At 40.8% G+C, this 16,571-nt stretch overlaps 1 protein-coding gene and 1 long non-coding RNA gene across 4 annotated transcripts in view; one reads left to right on the plus strand and one right to left on the minus strand.

The window, feature by feature from the left end:
• LOC137563368 (uncharacterized) overlaps positions 1–16,571 on the minus strand; it is a 46,935-nt gene that overhangs the window by 13,425 nt on the left and 16,939 nt on the right. The gene's annotated exons all lie outside the window — the stretch shown is intronic.
• Positions 1–16,571, plus strand: part of SEMA7A (semaphorin 7A (JohnMiltonHagen blood group)) — a 79,607-nt gene that overhangs the window by 13,317 nt on the left and 49,719 nt on the right. Inside the window, exons 3-5 of one of the 2 annotated variants that reach the window (XM_068275730.1) lie at positions 532–591; positions 11,188–11,283; positions 12,728–12,818. In XM_068275730.1, the coding sequence (XP_068131831.1) occupies positions 532–591; positions 11,188–11,283; positions 12,728–12,818 (247 nt within the window). The remainder of the gene's footprint in view (positions 1–531; positions 592–11,187; positions 11,284–12,727; positions 12,819–16,571) is intronic. The other variant, XM_068275731.1, reaches the window with a different exon arrangement.

The following is a 16,571-nucleotide window of genomic DNA, read 5'->3' on the forward strand; positions in this document are numbered from 1 at the left end:
TAATTTTGACCTTACTTACATTTTGTGAAACATAATAATGTAATATGATCCAACTGATATTACACCTGAGATAACAATTGTAATATGGATCCTATACTGATTGGGGAAAGCCGTTCTTTTTAGATGAACGTGAGTGGACATGGGGGTGGGCACATACACAGATAAGGGTAGCTATGCCATCCTATTGGGACTTATATAAGGTGGGCAGAGGCCACATGCATACAGAGTTTTCTATAGACACATACTGTATCGACCAGTGAAAAGTTAGCGTTGGCAGTAATCAGATAACATTCTGTCATGTGTCCTCTGACATCTGACAGGACCCAGCAGTACCCAACGTAAATGATTGATATACGTCAGACATCAATAATCAAAAGCCCATCTGTATGGTGGGATTAAGTCTACTGTTAATCTGAACTGATAAAAAACAAACATGGTTTATTAATCATATGCTGTGTTTTATATTATAAGTTCTTGTGCACAAAATGACATACTGCAAATGGTAAAAGATAATGATGTTTACGTTTACAGCTTAAAGCAGACAGTTACGAATCACAAAGAGAAAAAAGAGGAGAAAACTGTCAAAACCAGGTAAGAGAAATGTAATTTTTTGTTCAGTTAAAAATATCAATACATAAAAATAACTATGACAATATTAAAGTCCAACTCCAGAGAATAATACTTTATTCTCTATATCATCAAATATAACAAGTTTCATGTTATAAATGCAAAGTAGAGCATGGCTGGGAGGAGTTTTCCAATGATAAGCTTTTATGATCTGATGAAATGTTCTTGTATTTTGATCATATGTATTAAAGGTTGTATACTATAGAGGGTTTTATCTTTAGGTGAAGGTTGTTTGTGTCAATTGTGAGACACAAGGGACAACATTGGGATGTGGCAGCAGCACATAGAGATACTGTATACAGGGCCGGTTTAAGCAACAATGGGGCCCCAGGGCAAAATAAACCTGGGGGGCCCCCAACATACACCCCGGAACAAAAATCGGCATTAGGGGACCTTTTTTGCAGCTGGTATAGTCAGGGTGTGAAGTCCAAATCGGTCGGAGCTCCACATTCTGGCTATCCCAAAATTGGGAAAATAGGAAAAAATGCCAGGGATCTTCATACAGCCATATTGCGGCTGTATAGCGATCCCTGGCCAAAGCGCTGCGGCTGCGTATAGACCCCCTGGAAACCCCGTCAGGAAATTTATTGCTCTTTCTTTTGATGCATGTAAAATGACACTACCGTTAGGTTTGCTACTAAAAGTTACATTTACCGCATTTAAAAGTATACTTTTTTCCTTCAAAACTTTAAAATCGATTTTCTCAAAAACTATAAGGTCTTTTTGAAAAATTGTTTTTTCCTCTTATTCCTAATGATCTCCTTAACATATCCTGCAAATTTAGGGTTTCTAGCATTTAAGGTGGATTTGCTATTAACCATTAAAATCGGCAGGTTTTTAAATGTGCATTTTTTTTCCTTTGAAACTTTAAAATCGATTTTCTCAGGAACTATAAGGCCGATTTGAACATTTTTTTCCTCTTGTAGCCACTGGGGGCCCCTACAAGCTCTGGGGCCCTGGGGCAGCTGCCTCCTTTGCCTCTATGGTAGCGCCGGCCCTGACTGTATAGCGCCATTGAAGCTGATCTGTGATGAAGCAGCATGTGGCTTTGGTGAGAGCATGGTGGAGTGCAGGTCTCTGGGAAGCACTGCTGGCAGCACTGTTGGCGTTCTGTGTTAAGGTTAAGGTGCAGTGTTGTGCACTTGTTAGCCTGTTGGTGACGCGTCTCTAATTAAAGATGCAGAGCTGTACTACACTATGATGTTGTATATATTCTTCTTCCAAGGTACAATATAATATAAAAGGAGGATTTTTTAAGAGAAAAAAACACTGATGCATACATCAAAAAGGAACTGTGTGAATGTACTGGTAGATATGTATTTATTAACAGTGCCTGAGGAGTGCTGCACTGAATTATGACGAAAACATATTCTACTTAAAGGGACCCTGAGCAGGACCATAAAATGGGCAAATGAACTTACCTGGGGCTTCCTCCAGTCCCTTATAGTCAGTGAAGTCCCTCTGCATCCTTAAGGCTCCCTCCGTTCTGCCCCCAGTGGGTTCGTTAGAGCAGCAACTTTAGCCAAAGTCGTGGGCCACTGTGCATGTGCAGCCCCTCGGCACGCCCATCTTGCTTGGTCACCCATCGGTGTAAGTGTTCTGCGCGTGCACGCTTCAGTCTTTCAAGACGGCACGCAAGCGAAACTGGAGCGCAGAGGGGACACACATGCGCAGTGACCCTCGACTTTGGCCAAAGCCGCTGCTCTAATGGAGCCTCCGGGGACAAAATGGAGGGAGTCCGAAGGGCGCCGAGGGACTTCTCTGACTACAAGGGGCTGGAGGAAGTCCCATGTAAGTTCCTTTGCCCGTTTTATGATCCTGCTCGGAATCCTTTTAAGTGAAAACAAACTGATGAGATAAACAATTGTATCAATCCTCCTACTCCTAAAAATATTTTTAGATATCCCACAGTTTTATGTTATGTTCATAAATTTAAAAAAGTAGATTTATTGCTATGAACTATTATCCTTTTTTATCTATCCCCTGCTCTTATAAGCCCAGTTCTCTGCCAGGATATTATGTCCCTTATTAGTGAGGGGCACTATAGTCCGACTGGGTCTGACTGGAGAGTTAATAGCTGAATTTTAACTCTTTTAGGTAGAGAAAGAAGAAAAAGAACACAGCATAGGTATTTGTATGCTTGCCACTGTACATACATGTCTATCTCATCATCTCACATATCACTTAAAGCGGAATATAACCCTGCATTTCAACTTTGCTCTAAAACATTATTTACAGCATATTATATGCAACCCGCATTTTTTTTTACTAGACCAGCATTGAAAGGGTTACACACAGAGCTTTAAAGTTCTGTGGAGAGAAATGCTGCCTCAGCCGAAGTTTAGATAGATACATTTAAGTAAACACAATGTAACAAGTGTGGAATGTGACACACACTCTGACTGTGCAGGAGCTCCAGGACACAGAGAGAGAGTGAGTCACATTCCTCACTTGTTACATTGTGTTTACTTAAATGTATCTATCTAAACTTCGGCTGCGGCAGCATTTCTCTCCACGGAACTTTAAAGCTCTGTGTGTAACCCTTCCAATGGTGGTCTAGTAAAAAAAAATGCTGGTTGCATATAATATACTGTAAATAATGTTTTAGAGCAAAGTTGAAATGCAGGGTTATATTCCACTTTAAGGTTCTTTTTAAGAGACTAGCATAGTCTACAGTGAAAAGTGATCAAGGATATATGGTTGGAAAAATGATATATCATTATAATGTATTATAATGCAAGTTATAATCACACAGCAATGTGATGTAATGTTTCCATAAAGAGTACATTCATATTTGCATGATGCTTTTGGGGTGCATCAGATTCTGTTGCTAGAAAGTAAGCCGAACTCTTCGCTACCAGACACTGCACACAATACGCCTGTATTGTGCACAGTGTCTGAATGGAAATGTGTTGCAGTGCAGGCCAATGTTCCTGGGTTCCTCTTTTTCTCCTGAAATGGCATTGGATTTTTAGATGTGTTATTTTATGTAATTTCCTGTTGTGTAAAATGTCATATATTATTGGGGAGTGACTAAGATCAAGAAATATAATATATCATCAAAAGAAATGAATCGCTTTTCCTGCTCTCAACTAATAATACTAATAAAATGTTGACAACTCCTGAATAAACCTGGTTCTCATTGTTCATAGACAGGCAGCACCACTTGAGTGGCAAATGGACAGTTACTTTCCCTTTACCGTAACAGAAAAAATAGTGACTAGTCTTCCAGTTGGCCTGAAATGGGCACTTAGACAAGAAACTTGTATGTTGTTAAATGTTATATGCATTTACGTATTAGAATTATCATTCTACCACTGTTTGTGATTTTGATTTAACTTATCTACCGAATGCCTTGAAAACTGACTTTGTGTTGTTGAGTGTTGATTATACCAGCTTGTAATAAAAATGCCGAAACAGAAATGAATCACTCTAAAGGAATTATTTATCACAAACTACCAAAATAAAACCAGTTTAAAACACATGGGCCCATATGCAATTCACTTTTTCACCTAAGTTATCTCCTAGGAGATAATTTTCATCTTCTCTTTAAACTACATTTTCAGCATTTTACAATTGAAAAGGTACCCAAACGTTAATGAAAAAGTACTATCAAATTTATTTTGAGTATTTTCTTGCTTGCTGGTGGCATAAGAAGCATTTTATGACAAGTTGTGAAAATACCACCTAGGAGAAAACTCAGGAGAAAAAGTGAATTGCATATGGGCCACGGGGCCATATGCAATTCACTTTTTCACCTGAGTTTTCTCCTAGGAGATAATTTTTCATCTTCTATTTAAAACAACTTTCCAGCACTTTTCAACTAAAAAAGTACCAAAAAGTAATTGAAAAAGTACTATCAAAATTATTTTGAGTATTTTCTTGCTTGCTGATGGCTTAAAATGCATTTTATTCACAAATTTTAAAATATCACCTAGGAGAAAACTCAGGTGAAAAATTGAATTGCATATGGCCCATGGTCATTGCAGGTGGAGCACTCCTATTCTCCCATACACTTACTCCAACTTCAGACACCAGGGGCCATATGCAATTAACTTTTTCACCTGAGTATACTCCTAGGAGATAATTTTCATATTGTCTTTTAACTAACTATGCAACATTTTTTAATTGAAAAAGTACCCAAAAGTTGGTGAAAAGGTACTATCAAATTTATTTTGAGTATTTTCTTGCTTGCTGGTGGCTTACAGGGCATTTTATGACAAGTTGTAAAAATATCACCTAGGAGAAAACTCAGGAGAAAAAGTGAATTGCATATGGGCCCAGGGCCCATATGCAAATAACTTTTTCTCCTGAGTTTTCTCCTGGGTGATATTTTTAAATTTGTCAATAAAATGCATTTTAAGCCACCAGAAAGCAAGAAAATGCTCGAAATCAGAATCAGAATCAGTCAGAATCAGTTTTATTTCGCCAAGAACAGCAAGAGTCATAATCGGAATTATTTGTGGTACACATGGCAAAGACAGAGTAAAGACATACAACACATACACTTTGAAATGCAGTAATCAGATATACAGATAGTGATGCCGGTAAACACTAGTAATAATTTTGATAGTACTTTTTCATGTACTTTTTGGTACTTTTTTAGTTTAAAAGTGCTGAAAAGTTATTTTAATTTGAAGATGAAAAATTATCTCCTAGGAGAAAACTCAGGTGAAAAAGTGAATTGCATATGGCCCCAGGGGCCATATGCAATTCACTTGTTCTCCTGAGTTTTCTCCTAGGTTAAATTTCCAAACTTGTCAATAAAATGCCTTTGAAACCACCAGCAAGCAAACAAATATTCAAAATAATTTTGACAGTACTTTTCCACCTACTTTTTGGTACTTTTTCCATTTCAAAGTGCTAAAAAGTTATTTTAAATGAAAAGATGAAAAATTATCTCCTAGGAGAAAACTCAGGAGAAAAAGTGAATTGCATATGGGCCCTTATGCTGGGAACACATGCTGCAATTTTCCTTCCGATTGACGGATGATCGGACAGGAAGTTGTACATGTCCAAACTGCTCCCAATTGATTAAGGGATCGATTTTCCAATGATAACTTAGCAAAATCGATCCGGATCAGACATGTCGGAAATAATCGCCCGATTCCCACTGAACGGGTGGGAAATTGCATCATGTGTTTCCAGCATTAAAGCTATAGCGATCTCTAAAATCTAGCAGGTGTCAACCAAATCCAAAAAGTCAATAGTCTAGAGAGAGCAGAGATTGCTGCTGAAGGACTGTGACCAGTAATGCTCAAGCGCTGTTCCTATACTAACAGTCAAGGTTGTAACTATAAATCATGCCATTGGGGGTATTCTTCTCGCTTCTTTCCCCTGTGACCTCCAAGCCTCTAATATGAAGCCTGGTGGTCCCAGGTCAATAGTGAGGTAGCTGCGCTGAAGGATGTACAGAAAATTAAAATGTTCTGCACCACATAATAACATCTCAGCATTTTATTCAAAACCTGTTAAAATACATCAGATTTAAGAAAAAAAATCTCAGCAGTGTAGCAGTATGGGTTCAGTGTACTCTCATATTAAACTTGTGCTTTCTCGTTCCTCCTTACTTTCCATCTACTTAGTCATAATGAACGTATGTTGATAGTAGTCAGAACATAGGTGCTATATTCTGGTTATTTCGCCCTTTCTCGAGTTCCCCTTTTACAAAAGAGAACATAGGTGCCATATTCTGGGTAATTCACTCTTTCTCAAGTTCCTCTTTTAAAAAATTAACGCTTGTTAACTTTGCAAATGATTTACAAATATCCAATCACAGATGACTAGTGCATCAGCCCAAAGCTATAACCCAGCAAATGCCATGATTCATTATTTAGGCACTTTGGAATTAGTGTGTCTGATTTATATGTGCACATACCGGAAGTTTTCTTTCATGACAGAACATTATTAAAAGACAACTGAAGTGAGAAGAATATGAAGGCTGCCATATTTATCTTCTTTTAAACAATACTAGTTGCCTGGCACCCCTGCTGATCTATTTGGCTGCAATAGTGTCTGAATAACACCAGAAACAAGTATGTGGCTAATCGTGTGAGGTCTGACAATGTCAGAAATGCCTGATCTGCTGCATGCTTGTTCAGGGTCCATGGCTTAAAGTATTAGAGGCAGAGGATCAGCCAGGCAACTAGTATAGGCTAACATGAAACACATATGTCAGCCTCCATATCCCTCTCATTACAGTTGTCCTTTAAAATCCCTCTTTTGTTCTGAGATGTTATTCTTATAAATGCCCTTTAATGTTCCAGTGATTTTACTCTGCCAATGGTATGTGGTCCGGTGTTAAGGTGGCCACACACGATACAATAAAATGACCTGATTTTAACCTCTTGAGGACCGCAGTGTTCAACCCCCCTAAAAAACAGGCCATTTTGCTTATAAAGGGCCACTGCAGCTTTAAGGCCTCGCTGCAGGGCTGCACAACTCGGCACACAAGTGATTCCCCCCCCCCCCCTTTTCTTCCCACCAACAGAGCTCTCGGTTGGTGGGGTCTGATCGCTCCCCCAGTGTTTGTTTTTTTTATAAATATTTTTTGTATTTAAATAAATTTCCTTATTTTTATTTTTTACCTCAAACCCGCCCTCCCTCACCCCGACAGCTAATCACTGTGATTAGCTGTCATAGGCTTCAGCCAATGACAGCCGATCACCTTTGATCCCCTGGAGGGGACAGCCGTATCACACGGCTGTCCCCAGTACAGTGCTGCTGTAGATTGCAGCACTGTACAAGGTAATTAGACGGCGGTTTCGCTGTCTAACAGTCTCCAACCCGCGATCGCCGATGGGAGGCTGAAGGCGGAGCGGAGCCTACCTAGCAGAGATGCGCAATCTCCTGCAAAGCGAGCTCCAAGGACTTGTTAGGCAGTCCTGGGGCTGCCGCCGCGGCCACACCGAGCGACGTGACACGGTCGGCAAGCAGTTTAAGCAAAATCAATAAAAACGGTCAGATTTCTTGAAAGATCAAAAGCTTTTTTTATTCAAGCAAAAAATCCAATCGGATTTCCTGTTTTTATTCAATAAAAGTTGATTGGGAGTGGTGGATTTTTTGGATCAATTTTTATGAAAATTGAATGGTGTGTGGTAGTCAATTTATTAATATATTATAAGGCCTGGCAGATCTCTTTCTTCCTTCAGTCCCTATACCGCAATCTACTGCACGCTCTCACCTATAGTCAAGTCCCCACGTGAATGAGAGATGGAGTTACGCCTACCCGACTACGGTTACCCCCAGGACTTCTGCGCGCAAGGTATACAGACTGAGGCCAGGAAGACAGGAGTACTACCGGAGCCCACTAAGCAAGACAAAATGTGTCTGGGTAATATCAAGTAATAGAGCGGGATGCACTTGTGGAAGAGACTACACAGACCACAACAGGAGTAGTAGACTAGAGACAGGGAGCAAGATAGTTCAGAGCGACCGCAGCTCTGCGCTTCCGATAACCACCACAATAAACAAGACACAATGGTTGCCCAGAGCGACCACAGCTCTGAGCCTCTGTTGTCCGCCACACTGAATAGGACAAGGACAGACAAACAGACAGGTAGGAATGTTTGCCAATCTAATCGCTACTGCAGCGATAGCAAACATCCACAGAAATAAGTCAGAACAAAAAGGAGCATAACTAATAGCAACCGCTGCTATAGTCACGTCAACAGGATCAGAACTAACAGGAGCGCTAGCCAATCACTGCCACAGTGAAGGCTGTGTACAAGCTAGCAGGACTGGAAGGACATTGGTTTCCACGGGATCAGAACCAGCAGGAGAGCCAGCCAATCACTACCGACGCGATTGGCCAGCGTCAAAGCCAGCAAGACTGGAAGGATTGAGTAGATAGAGAAAATTGCGCCTGAAGGGGTGTCAGCTGCTGATTGGACTAGGTGATCCTCAAACGCCTTAATGTCTAAAAAATATATATATATCTGTCCACAGTGCTCAAAAAGATAATACTTTTTATTAATCCAAAATATAAAACACAGTACAATTCCTGATTCTAGGCTAAAGTAAATATAGCACCTTCCCCTTTAAATCACATCCATATGCAGACACTCACTCCACTCAGACTCACTATCAGTGAGATAGTCCACAAAAAATGCTTAAAAAAGGGATCCCAGTAAAGAATCAAAAAAATTAATATTGGTGTTCCAATTGTAGCAAAAAGTATCCAAACAATATGTATCCAAACAATGTCCAGTGTACATACACCTTTAAAAACAGTAGGTCAATTGGCTGATCTAGCACTCTAGGACGGAGTCCTCGTTTAGCTTGTCAATAAATTACATACAAATGGAAATCCACAAGTCCATGTAATAATGGTTATGTTGTCCAGGCTGTAAGCTGTAAGCTTATCTATAACACCTGCGGACCCGCATACGTTACCCTCCTGCAGGCTGGGTAATTCACGGATCTCCGCGCAGCCTCAATCCACCCTCGCTCTGGCCAGATCCACAAGTAGGAGGAGAGGCGGCTGTTGCGCGTTGATGTCGGGGCGAGAGAAGCTGGTTGGATCCCGTTCGTCTCAGGTGGAGATCGTGCGCTCCACAGTGTTTGAAAAGCTAACTCAGTGACATCACTAGTACGTATCAGGCGCGAGGACGCTAACGTTTCAAGGGGTACTCCCCTCTTCTTCAGAGTGGAAGGACTTTGCTGTTAACCCACGCAGGAACAGCAACCACCCACAAGGAAGCAAGACAAGGCAAATCACAATTGAGATATGAGACCTAGCAAACAGCTATGGCAGAGTTGAAAGCTATGACAGGCATGATGTCAAGGGAAGAAGAGGTTTTTATATGAACATCATCCAATAAGAGCAGGCATGCAAATTCCAACACAGCTGAATGGTAATCACTCAATCCTGTGTTAGGCCTAGTGCACACCAGAGCGGTTCTGCTGCGGTTTGCGATCCGCTTGCGGGTGCGGATCCGCTAGGGTAATGTATTTCAATGGGCTGGTGCACAACAGAGCGGGAGGCGTTTTGCAGAAACGCATACTCCCGGGCTGCTGCAGATTTTGGATTGCGGATGCGTTTCTGCCTCAATGTTAAGTATAGGAAAAACGCACACCGCTTTGAAAAACGGCACTTCAGATCGGTTTGCCAGGCGTTTTTTGTTACAGTAGCTGTTCAGTAACAGCTTTACTGTAACAATATATGAAATCTACTACACCAAAAACGCTTCACAAAACCGCAAAATGCTAGCTGAAACGCTACAGAAAAGAAAAAGCGTTTCAAAATCTGCTAGCATTTTGCGGATCTGCTAGCGGTTTTTGGTGTGCACCAGGCCTTACTCTGATTGAAGACTTCAGGCTGATTGCAGATGGATAGGACTCTTATTACAAATGCATGCAACATTATGCAGCAACATGCATGCAGAGAATTCAGCACTGTCTGGCTGCAGTTCAGCCACAACAAGCCATAGGTGGATTCATGATAGCATCCAGAGCTCCTCTAAACTGCTGAGTGATTGCAGATGGCAAGGACACTTATTGCGAATGTAATCAAAGCTATGCAACTGAATGCATGCAGAGAAATCTGAACTGCTTGGTTGCAGTTCAACTGCAACCAGCAGGACATGCTACTAGAGAGATCATAATATATATACACTTTTCAGACTGGCTTTGAATAACTCCAGGGATGGGGCTGTCTTTACTGGGTGTGGTAGGGAGTTCATATAGTATATTTATACTATATACATCTTATGTCTCTCACTGGTTCCTCAATGTATCCCTCTTCCCCTCTCCCTACCACACTTTCAAGTGCAATTATGTATTTTTAACTTTTTGTTTATGAATGATTTTATACTTGCCAGACATCATATACAAGAAATACTATACTCCTATTTTGTTTAAGGACTGTGTATTTAATTAACCAGATGCTATTGAAAAGATAACCTTGAAAAACTATTGTATGGAATTTGAGGTGAGTGGGAGTGATGTGACATTCAGAAGGCCTTGAATACCATCTGTGATTGGTGGTGCTATATCCAGGGTGTGTGTTTTAGCAATGGGTGTGTTTTATGATCTTTACAATTTGATTGTATAAGTAACTTTAAATGCCTTATTTTACAGGGAGCCTGAGGTAAACAGCATATGTAGGCAGCCATATTTATTTCCTTTTAAACATTACTAGTCAGCTCACCTGGCATCATGCCCATCTTTTGGCATCAGTAGTGTCATACAATACTTGAAACAAGCATGCAGCTAATCCAGTCAGACTTCATTCAGAAACACCTGGCTAAAAGTAATAGAGGCAGAGGATCAGCAGGGCAGCCAGGTAATTTGGATTGTTGAAAAGGAAATAAATATGACAGTCTCTATATATATTTTACCTCAGGTTCTCTTTAAAGATGCATTTACTGAACTGACTTGCTAGTCTGACTAATTCAATCTAACATATATATTGAACTTTTGAGGTGGCATAGTCTATACTTGTAGGAGGAAGTACAGTACAATTCTGGTGGGAGTCTGTGACCACATTTATTGTTTCAATAATTTAGAAAGTGTAGTACTGGGAAAATCTCATATATGTCCTCACATCTCTCTCTACAGCCTTACTGTAAGAATTACGTGACATTTGTGGGAGAGTTAGGCGGAAACCTTTTGATTTGTGGTACCAATGCATACAATCCAACCTGCTGGAAAATGGTAGGTCTTGCAAAAAAAATTCACTTCCTCTTTGTGTTTTAAATGTCTGAGAAGTAGAATTTTCTGCTCCAGATAGGTTCCAATGACCGGAAGGGAGGTGAAATCAAGCCAGTGTGGTCACAGGTAACAGTAAGAAAAAACAAAACTGTGCTATTAGAGAATAAAGCAGTGTCTGGGTCAGGCTAAGATGGCCTTAATGGGATATTAAGCTTGCCTAAAGAGGAGAGTTGTTAGGTTATGCTTGAAAATGTAAAATGTCATCAAGTGACAAACAGATTTATGCAGCAAGTTACAGAGGAGGGAGAAGAAGCATGAAAAATCCTGTTCGTGGGACTGGGAATATTTTATGGTGGATTAATAATTAGAAGACGACTACAGGTTGCATTAAGGATGATATCTGGAAATGAATGTGGTGACATACACTGTATGGTAGATTTGAGTCAGCTTTGTAGGGAAAAGATAGTAGGAGATACCAGTGTCATAGTATCAGACCTCTGGGCCCCGATGCAGAACTTGGACCCTCCCCCTTCCTAAATGTAATAATGTGCTCTCTCCCACAACAGTATAGTAGACAGATGTGCCCCCACCCCAGTATGGTAGCCAGATGGGCTCCCCCCCCCCCCAGTATGGTAACAGCTAGCTAGGTATAAGTGCCTCCAGTATAGCTAGCCAGGTATAAGTGCCCCCAGTATAGCTAGCCAGGTATAGGTGCCTGCAGTATAGCTAGCCAGGTATAGGTGAACTAGCCACGTATAGGTGCCCCCAGTATAGCTAGCCAGGTATAGGTGTCCCCAGTATAGCTAGCCAGGTATAAGTGCCCCCAGTATAGCTAGCCAGGTATAGGTGCCCCCCCTAGGGGGCACTGTTACTATGAGATGGAATGCAGGACCAGGAAGTAAGTACACGCATAGCTGTATTCCTACAATGTGAGTATCTGTGATTCCCCGTTTAGCCGCTGCACATGCGGACGCCAAGTGGGCCCCAAGGACTACAGGCCAGGTTGTGGCAGTAACCGTGGCCCCTATGTCACTGGGAGATACTGTAGTTTGGTGAGCAACCATTGGAGGGACTGACAGTTAAGGAACTTCTTCAAACGAGCAAGAAGAGAGGTTGATGTGTCCAGCATTGGTACTCAGGATACAATGGAGAGATGCCAACTCATATATTATGCAGAAAACCTGTTTTTTTCAGGCTTCCAGTGTAGGAATGCTATGCTTTAGCAGCTCATATTTCAATAACCTCTTGCAGAACAAGGGAAAGCACTTTTGATATCAATAATTAGTTTATCCTAGTAGACTAAATTATTTGCAAATAGTCACAGATGCCCCAATTCTAGCAGCAAGTGCCAATTGTTTTAACACTGATCCAGACCTGCTTCCATCAGTTCATTTCTATTCATTCATATAAACATCAGTTTATAAATTAAAACATGGATTTGTTTCAGGATGGTGAAAAGTTTACAAGAATTTCGGAACGTTGGACTCAACAATTATCCCCTCGCACCCCTGATTCCAGTTATAGTATTTTAAATACAGGTGAATAGTGCTGTGTATTTTGTATTGAGCCCTGCTAGGCTAATCCTTCCCTCTCTGAGCTCCTTATGTAACTTTTGTCTGCTTTTGTTTTGCTAGAATATCTTGCATTATATACTTAGCTATACAAAGGCTGTTTGACAAGTATTGAGCCTAACATACAAATAATAAAATTATTTGTAAAAACTCTGTAAATAATAAAATAAGGCCTAAGATTAAATTTGACCAAAATTATATTACTGATTTTTTCTTTAAACTAAATTTAAAATTGGTATGTTGGTAATTATTTTCTGAGAAAATAGTGCACAGAGCAGTCATCAAATCTCTTTATTTAAAGGGCTTAAACACTAAATAAATCCATAAGGAGATGCAAGAAGTCAGGATGATTTAACTTCTTATTCCAATGTTAAAAGATGGATTGTTGAGATCAAACAACATTCCTTTGTAGTGAACAAAGGCCTGAAGCACCCAAATTTGTCACATACTAGGAAATGATTAAAGCAGGAGGATTAGCCATACTATGCCAGGGGAAAAACACATATATAAGTAGATAAATATTTGATCTACTTACATAATACATGCATTGTACTGTCCACATTTTGATTTCAGTGAATGTAGTATTGTAAATGAAGAGAATTCTGTTCCTGGTGGGAACCATGTATTGCCCACAGTTTAGGCTAAATCCTGACGTCATTTCTGCCGTTTACTTTTCTTTCTTTTATCCTCCAATCGCTGAGTCACCTCAGCCTTGCTTGTAAACACAAGTGAGCAGGGGATCGTGTTTCAGATAAGCAGCTAGGCAGGGAAATAAATGGAAGAGAAGGAATATATTATAGATAAAAAGAACCCCCAGCATGCAACTGTTTGGCACTGACTACTAAAGGGCCAGTGCTTCTTAAGTATGTGATAACTCCAAATCATAACAGCAGAAAAAGTTTTGAAAGTTTTGAATGCAGGATTAGCATCTTTATCACTTAATACACTCAGACCAGTTGCTGTTGAAATTTGATTTTTATGGTGACAATCCAGTCACAGAATTCATGATTTTGTCCACCAAGACAGACACCATAAGCATTGCTTAAAGTGTGGGGATTTCAAATGTAAGAGTTTACCACATTCTTACTTAAGAACTTGGAATGAGGAAACTTTCTTCAAGAAAGATTCTGCAACTTTTGACTCCAAAAGAGAAAATAGAGGAGATGCCCCAAAGTCTTTCTCGAGCATTTCCACAAAAACTAGAAGCAATTTCTTGAAATTCATAACAATGGATGAAACTTGGATCCATCAATTTGATCCAGAGACAAAACACAAACAAAGGTTCACCTACCCCAAAGAAGGCAAGAACGATAAAGTCCTCAATGAAGGTCAAAGCATCTGTCTTTTGGGATTCATAGGGTCAGTGACTTTCTCATTAAAGGTCCAACAACCACAGGGACGTATTATTTCACATTAATAAGAAATTAAAGGAGGAATTGAAGGTGAAAATATGGGGAAAGTTGACAAAAGGCGTTTTGTTTCATTAAGACAATGCACCAGCACACAAGTCAGCTGTTGCAATGGCCACAATTCATGAATGTGGCTTTGAATGGTTAGAACATGCACATTATTTGCCAAATATGGCCCCATCGGACTATTATCTATTTTGAATTTTAAAGAAATACCTTAAAGGTACGAAATTTGACTCTGATAATGATGTCTGTTGAGGACTTCCTTGAGGACCATATAAAATGGGTATAAAGACCTTAAAAGAGAGCTTTGAAAAGTACATTCTGCATCATTAAAATTATATTCATAAATATATAGAAAATAAAGTATCTAGCTTTTGTCTTTATGGTGTTTAGGTTAATTAATTTTCAAACAGCCCTTGTACTTTGCTTCTCCTACTACAGTTTTCCCTTTAATATTACAGTGCTTGGAACTTCATTGAATTAAATGACAGTGATTATTTGGTCTTTACTTGCAGGCGGAATTCTCCTAGCCTCTTATGGGTACCATGGTGGCTAGATAGCTAGAATGCTCACCTTGGTGCACTAGAGTCACAGATTTAATTCTAGATTAGGACATTATCTGTATGTAGTGTGTAAATTCTTCTTATATATGCATGGGTTTCTCCTGGGCACTCCACTTTTCTCTCATCTGCTAATAATATAGTCAGGGCCGCCGCAATATTAGGGGCAAACAAGGCAATTGCCCCAAGGCTCCAGAACCTGTAGGGGCACACCAAGATGTCCTCCCTCCGGTTAAATCAACCCGTGGGTGCAGGACTGAATTTTAATACCTGCCGCTGGTGTCGCCATGGTTAATGAAAAGTATATGCATCGGAAGCATCAGATACACTACCTCTCCAGCCAGCACGCTTACATCATGCGTCCTCCCCTCTCCTTGGCTCCCCACTGCAGTGGCCAAGGCATTGCTAACCCTGTGACACGCCGGCATGGTATGTCACTGCATACATGCCTGTGGGGAATAAGCATGAGAGGTGGCGGTGTAAGGAGAAGTCTGGTGCTGCCTTGCAGGCTTGCCCAGTCTCTGCCTTGATTGGTAAGATGCCATGTGTGCACTCTATTGTAGGGGAGAGGAGAAAGGGAAAAGTGAGACCACTGCATTTAGGATAGGGGGTGCTTTTAAAGGGCACTGAGTAGTATCCAGGGGTTGGAGGGGCAAAGACCATACTACTATTAGGAAGGGGGAAAGCAAATACTCCTATTGGGAGAATGGTGAGGGTGGAAATTAGCACAAAGGCTATCTTCTGTAGGGGAGGGGAGGACCATGAAGGCCATCAAATACTGCTAACTTAGGGGGGAGCACAAAGGCCGCCAAATGCTGCTATCTCCACAGTCACCACTTTGTAGCCCCCCAGGTCTCCCCCTGAGGTTAATAGTGATTCACTAGGCCATGATATGCTGCAGGGTGGAGAAAGTGGAACATGATTTCACCTGTCTGGCCGGTGCGCTCTCCCCCTTTGTTCCTTCAGCGTTCTTTCCGTCTCCATCCCTATGGCGTTTCTGCCCCATGACCCATCGGCATGTTACATAAGCACATACATGTTTGTGGGGAAAAGAGGCACCAACTGGGATGAAGAAAGAAGGACTCTCCACTGCTTGCACTCTGCAGTAAATTGGGGGTGGGGGAGACCTGAGGGGGGTTGTATGTCAGGGGTCCCCCAGGTCAACTTTTCCCCAGGGGCCCATTGTAGCTAGAACCAGCTCTAAATATAGTGGTAGGTTAACTGGCTCCCCTTAGAACTGGCACAGCCCCAGAACATATGAAAGGGGCATTAGGCATCTTGCACACTACATGCGATTCCGATTTTTTTATCTGATCCAATTTTTTATTCTGATTAAAAAACTTAGCAACCAGCATGCTGCTATGGACGTATAAAAAAATTGGAATTGCATGTAGTGTGCAAGAGGCCTTAGACTGTGAATAAAGTAGAAATTGGATTGGGAAGCCTTTGAGGAACAGTTAGTGACATTAATGTACTCTGTAACATGCTGCAGAAAGTACTACTTAACTGTATAATAATCATAGGAACAATAATATTAATAATAAACTGTCAGCTACAAGGACTGTCCATTAGACTTCCTCTCTAACGTCTTTCCTGTACTAACAATCAAGCTGAAAATGAACAATTCTGGTTCAAAATGGCCTTTGAAGCAGTTGCAATGTGTGAAAAACTGTTTCTTAATTTGCACTCAGTCTGCCTTTGCTGGAATATTCCTGTCCTTCCCTAGCGATCTGCTCTCCCTGCTTCTG

This window comes from Hyperolius riggenbachi, chromosome 3 (genome assembly GCF_040937935.1).
Source record: "Hyperolius riggenbachi isolate aHypRig1 chromosome 3, aHypRig1.pri, whole genome shotgun sequence".
NCBI lineage: Eukaryota > Metazoa > Chordata > Amphibia > Anura > Hyperoliidae > Hyperolius > Hyperolius riggenbachi.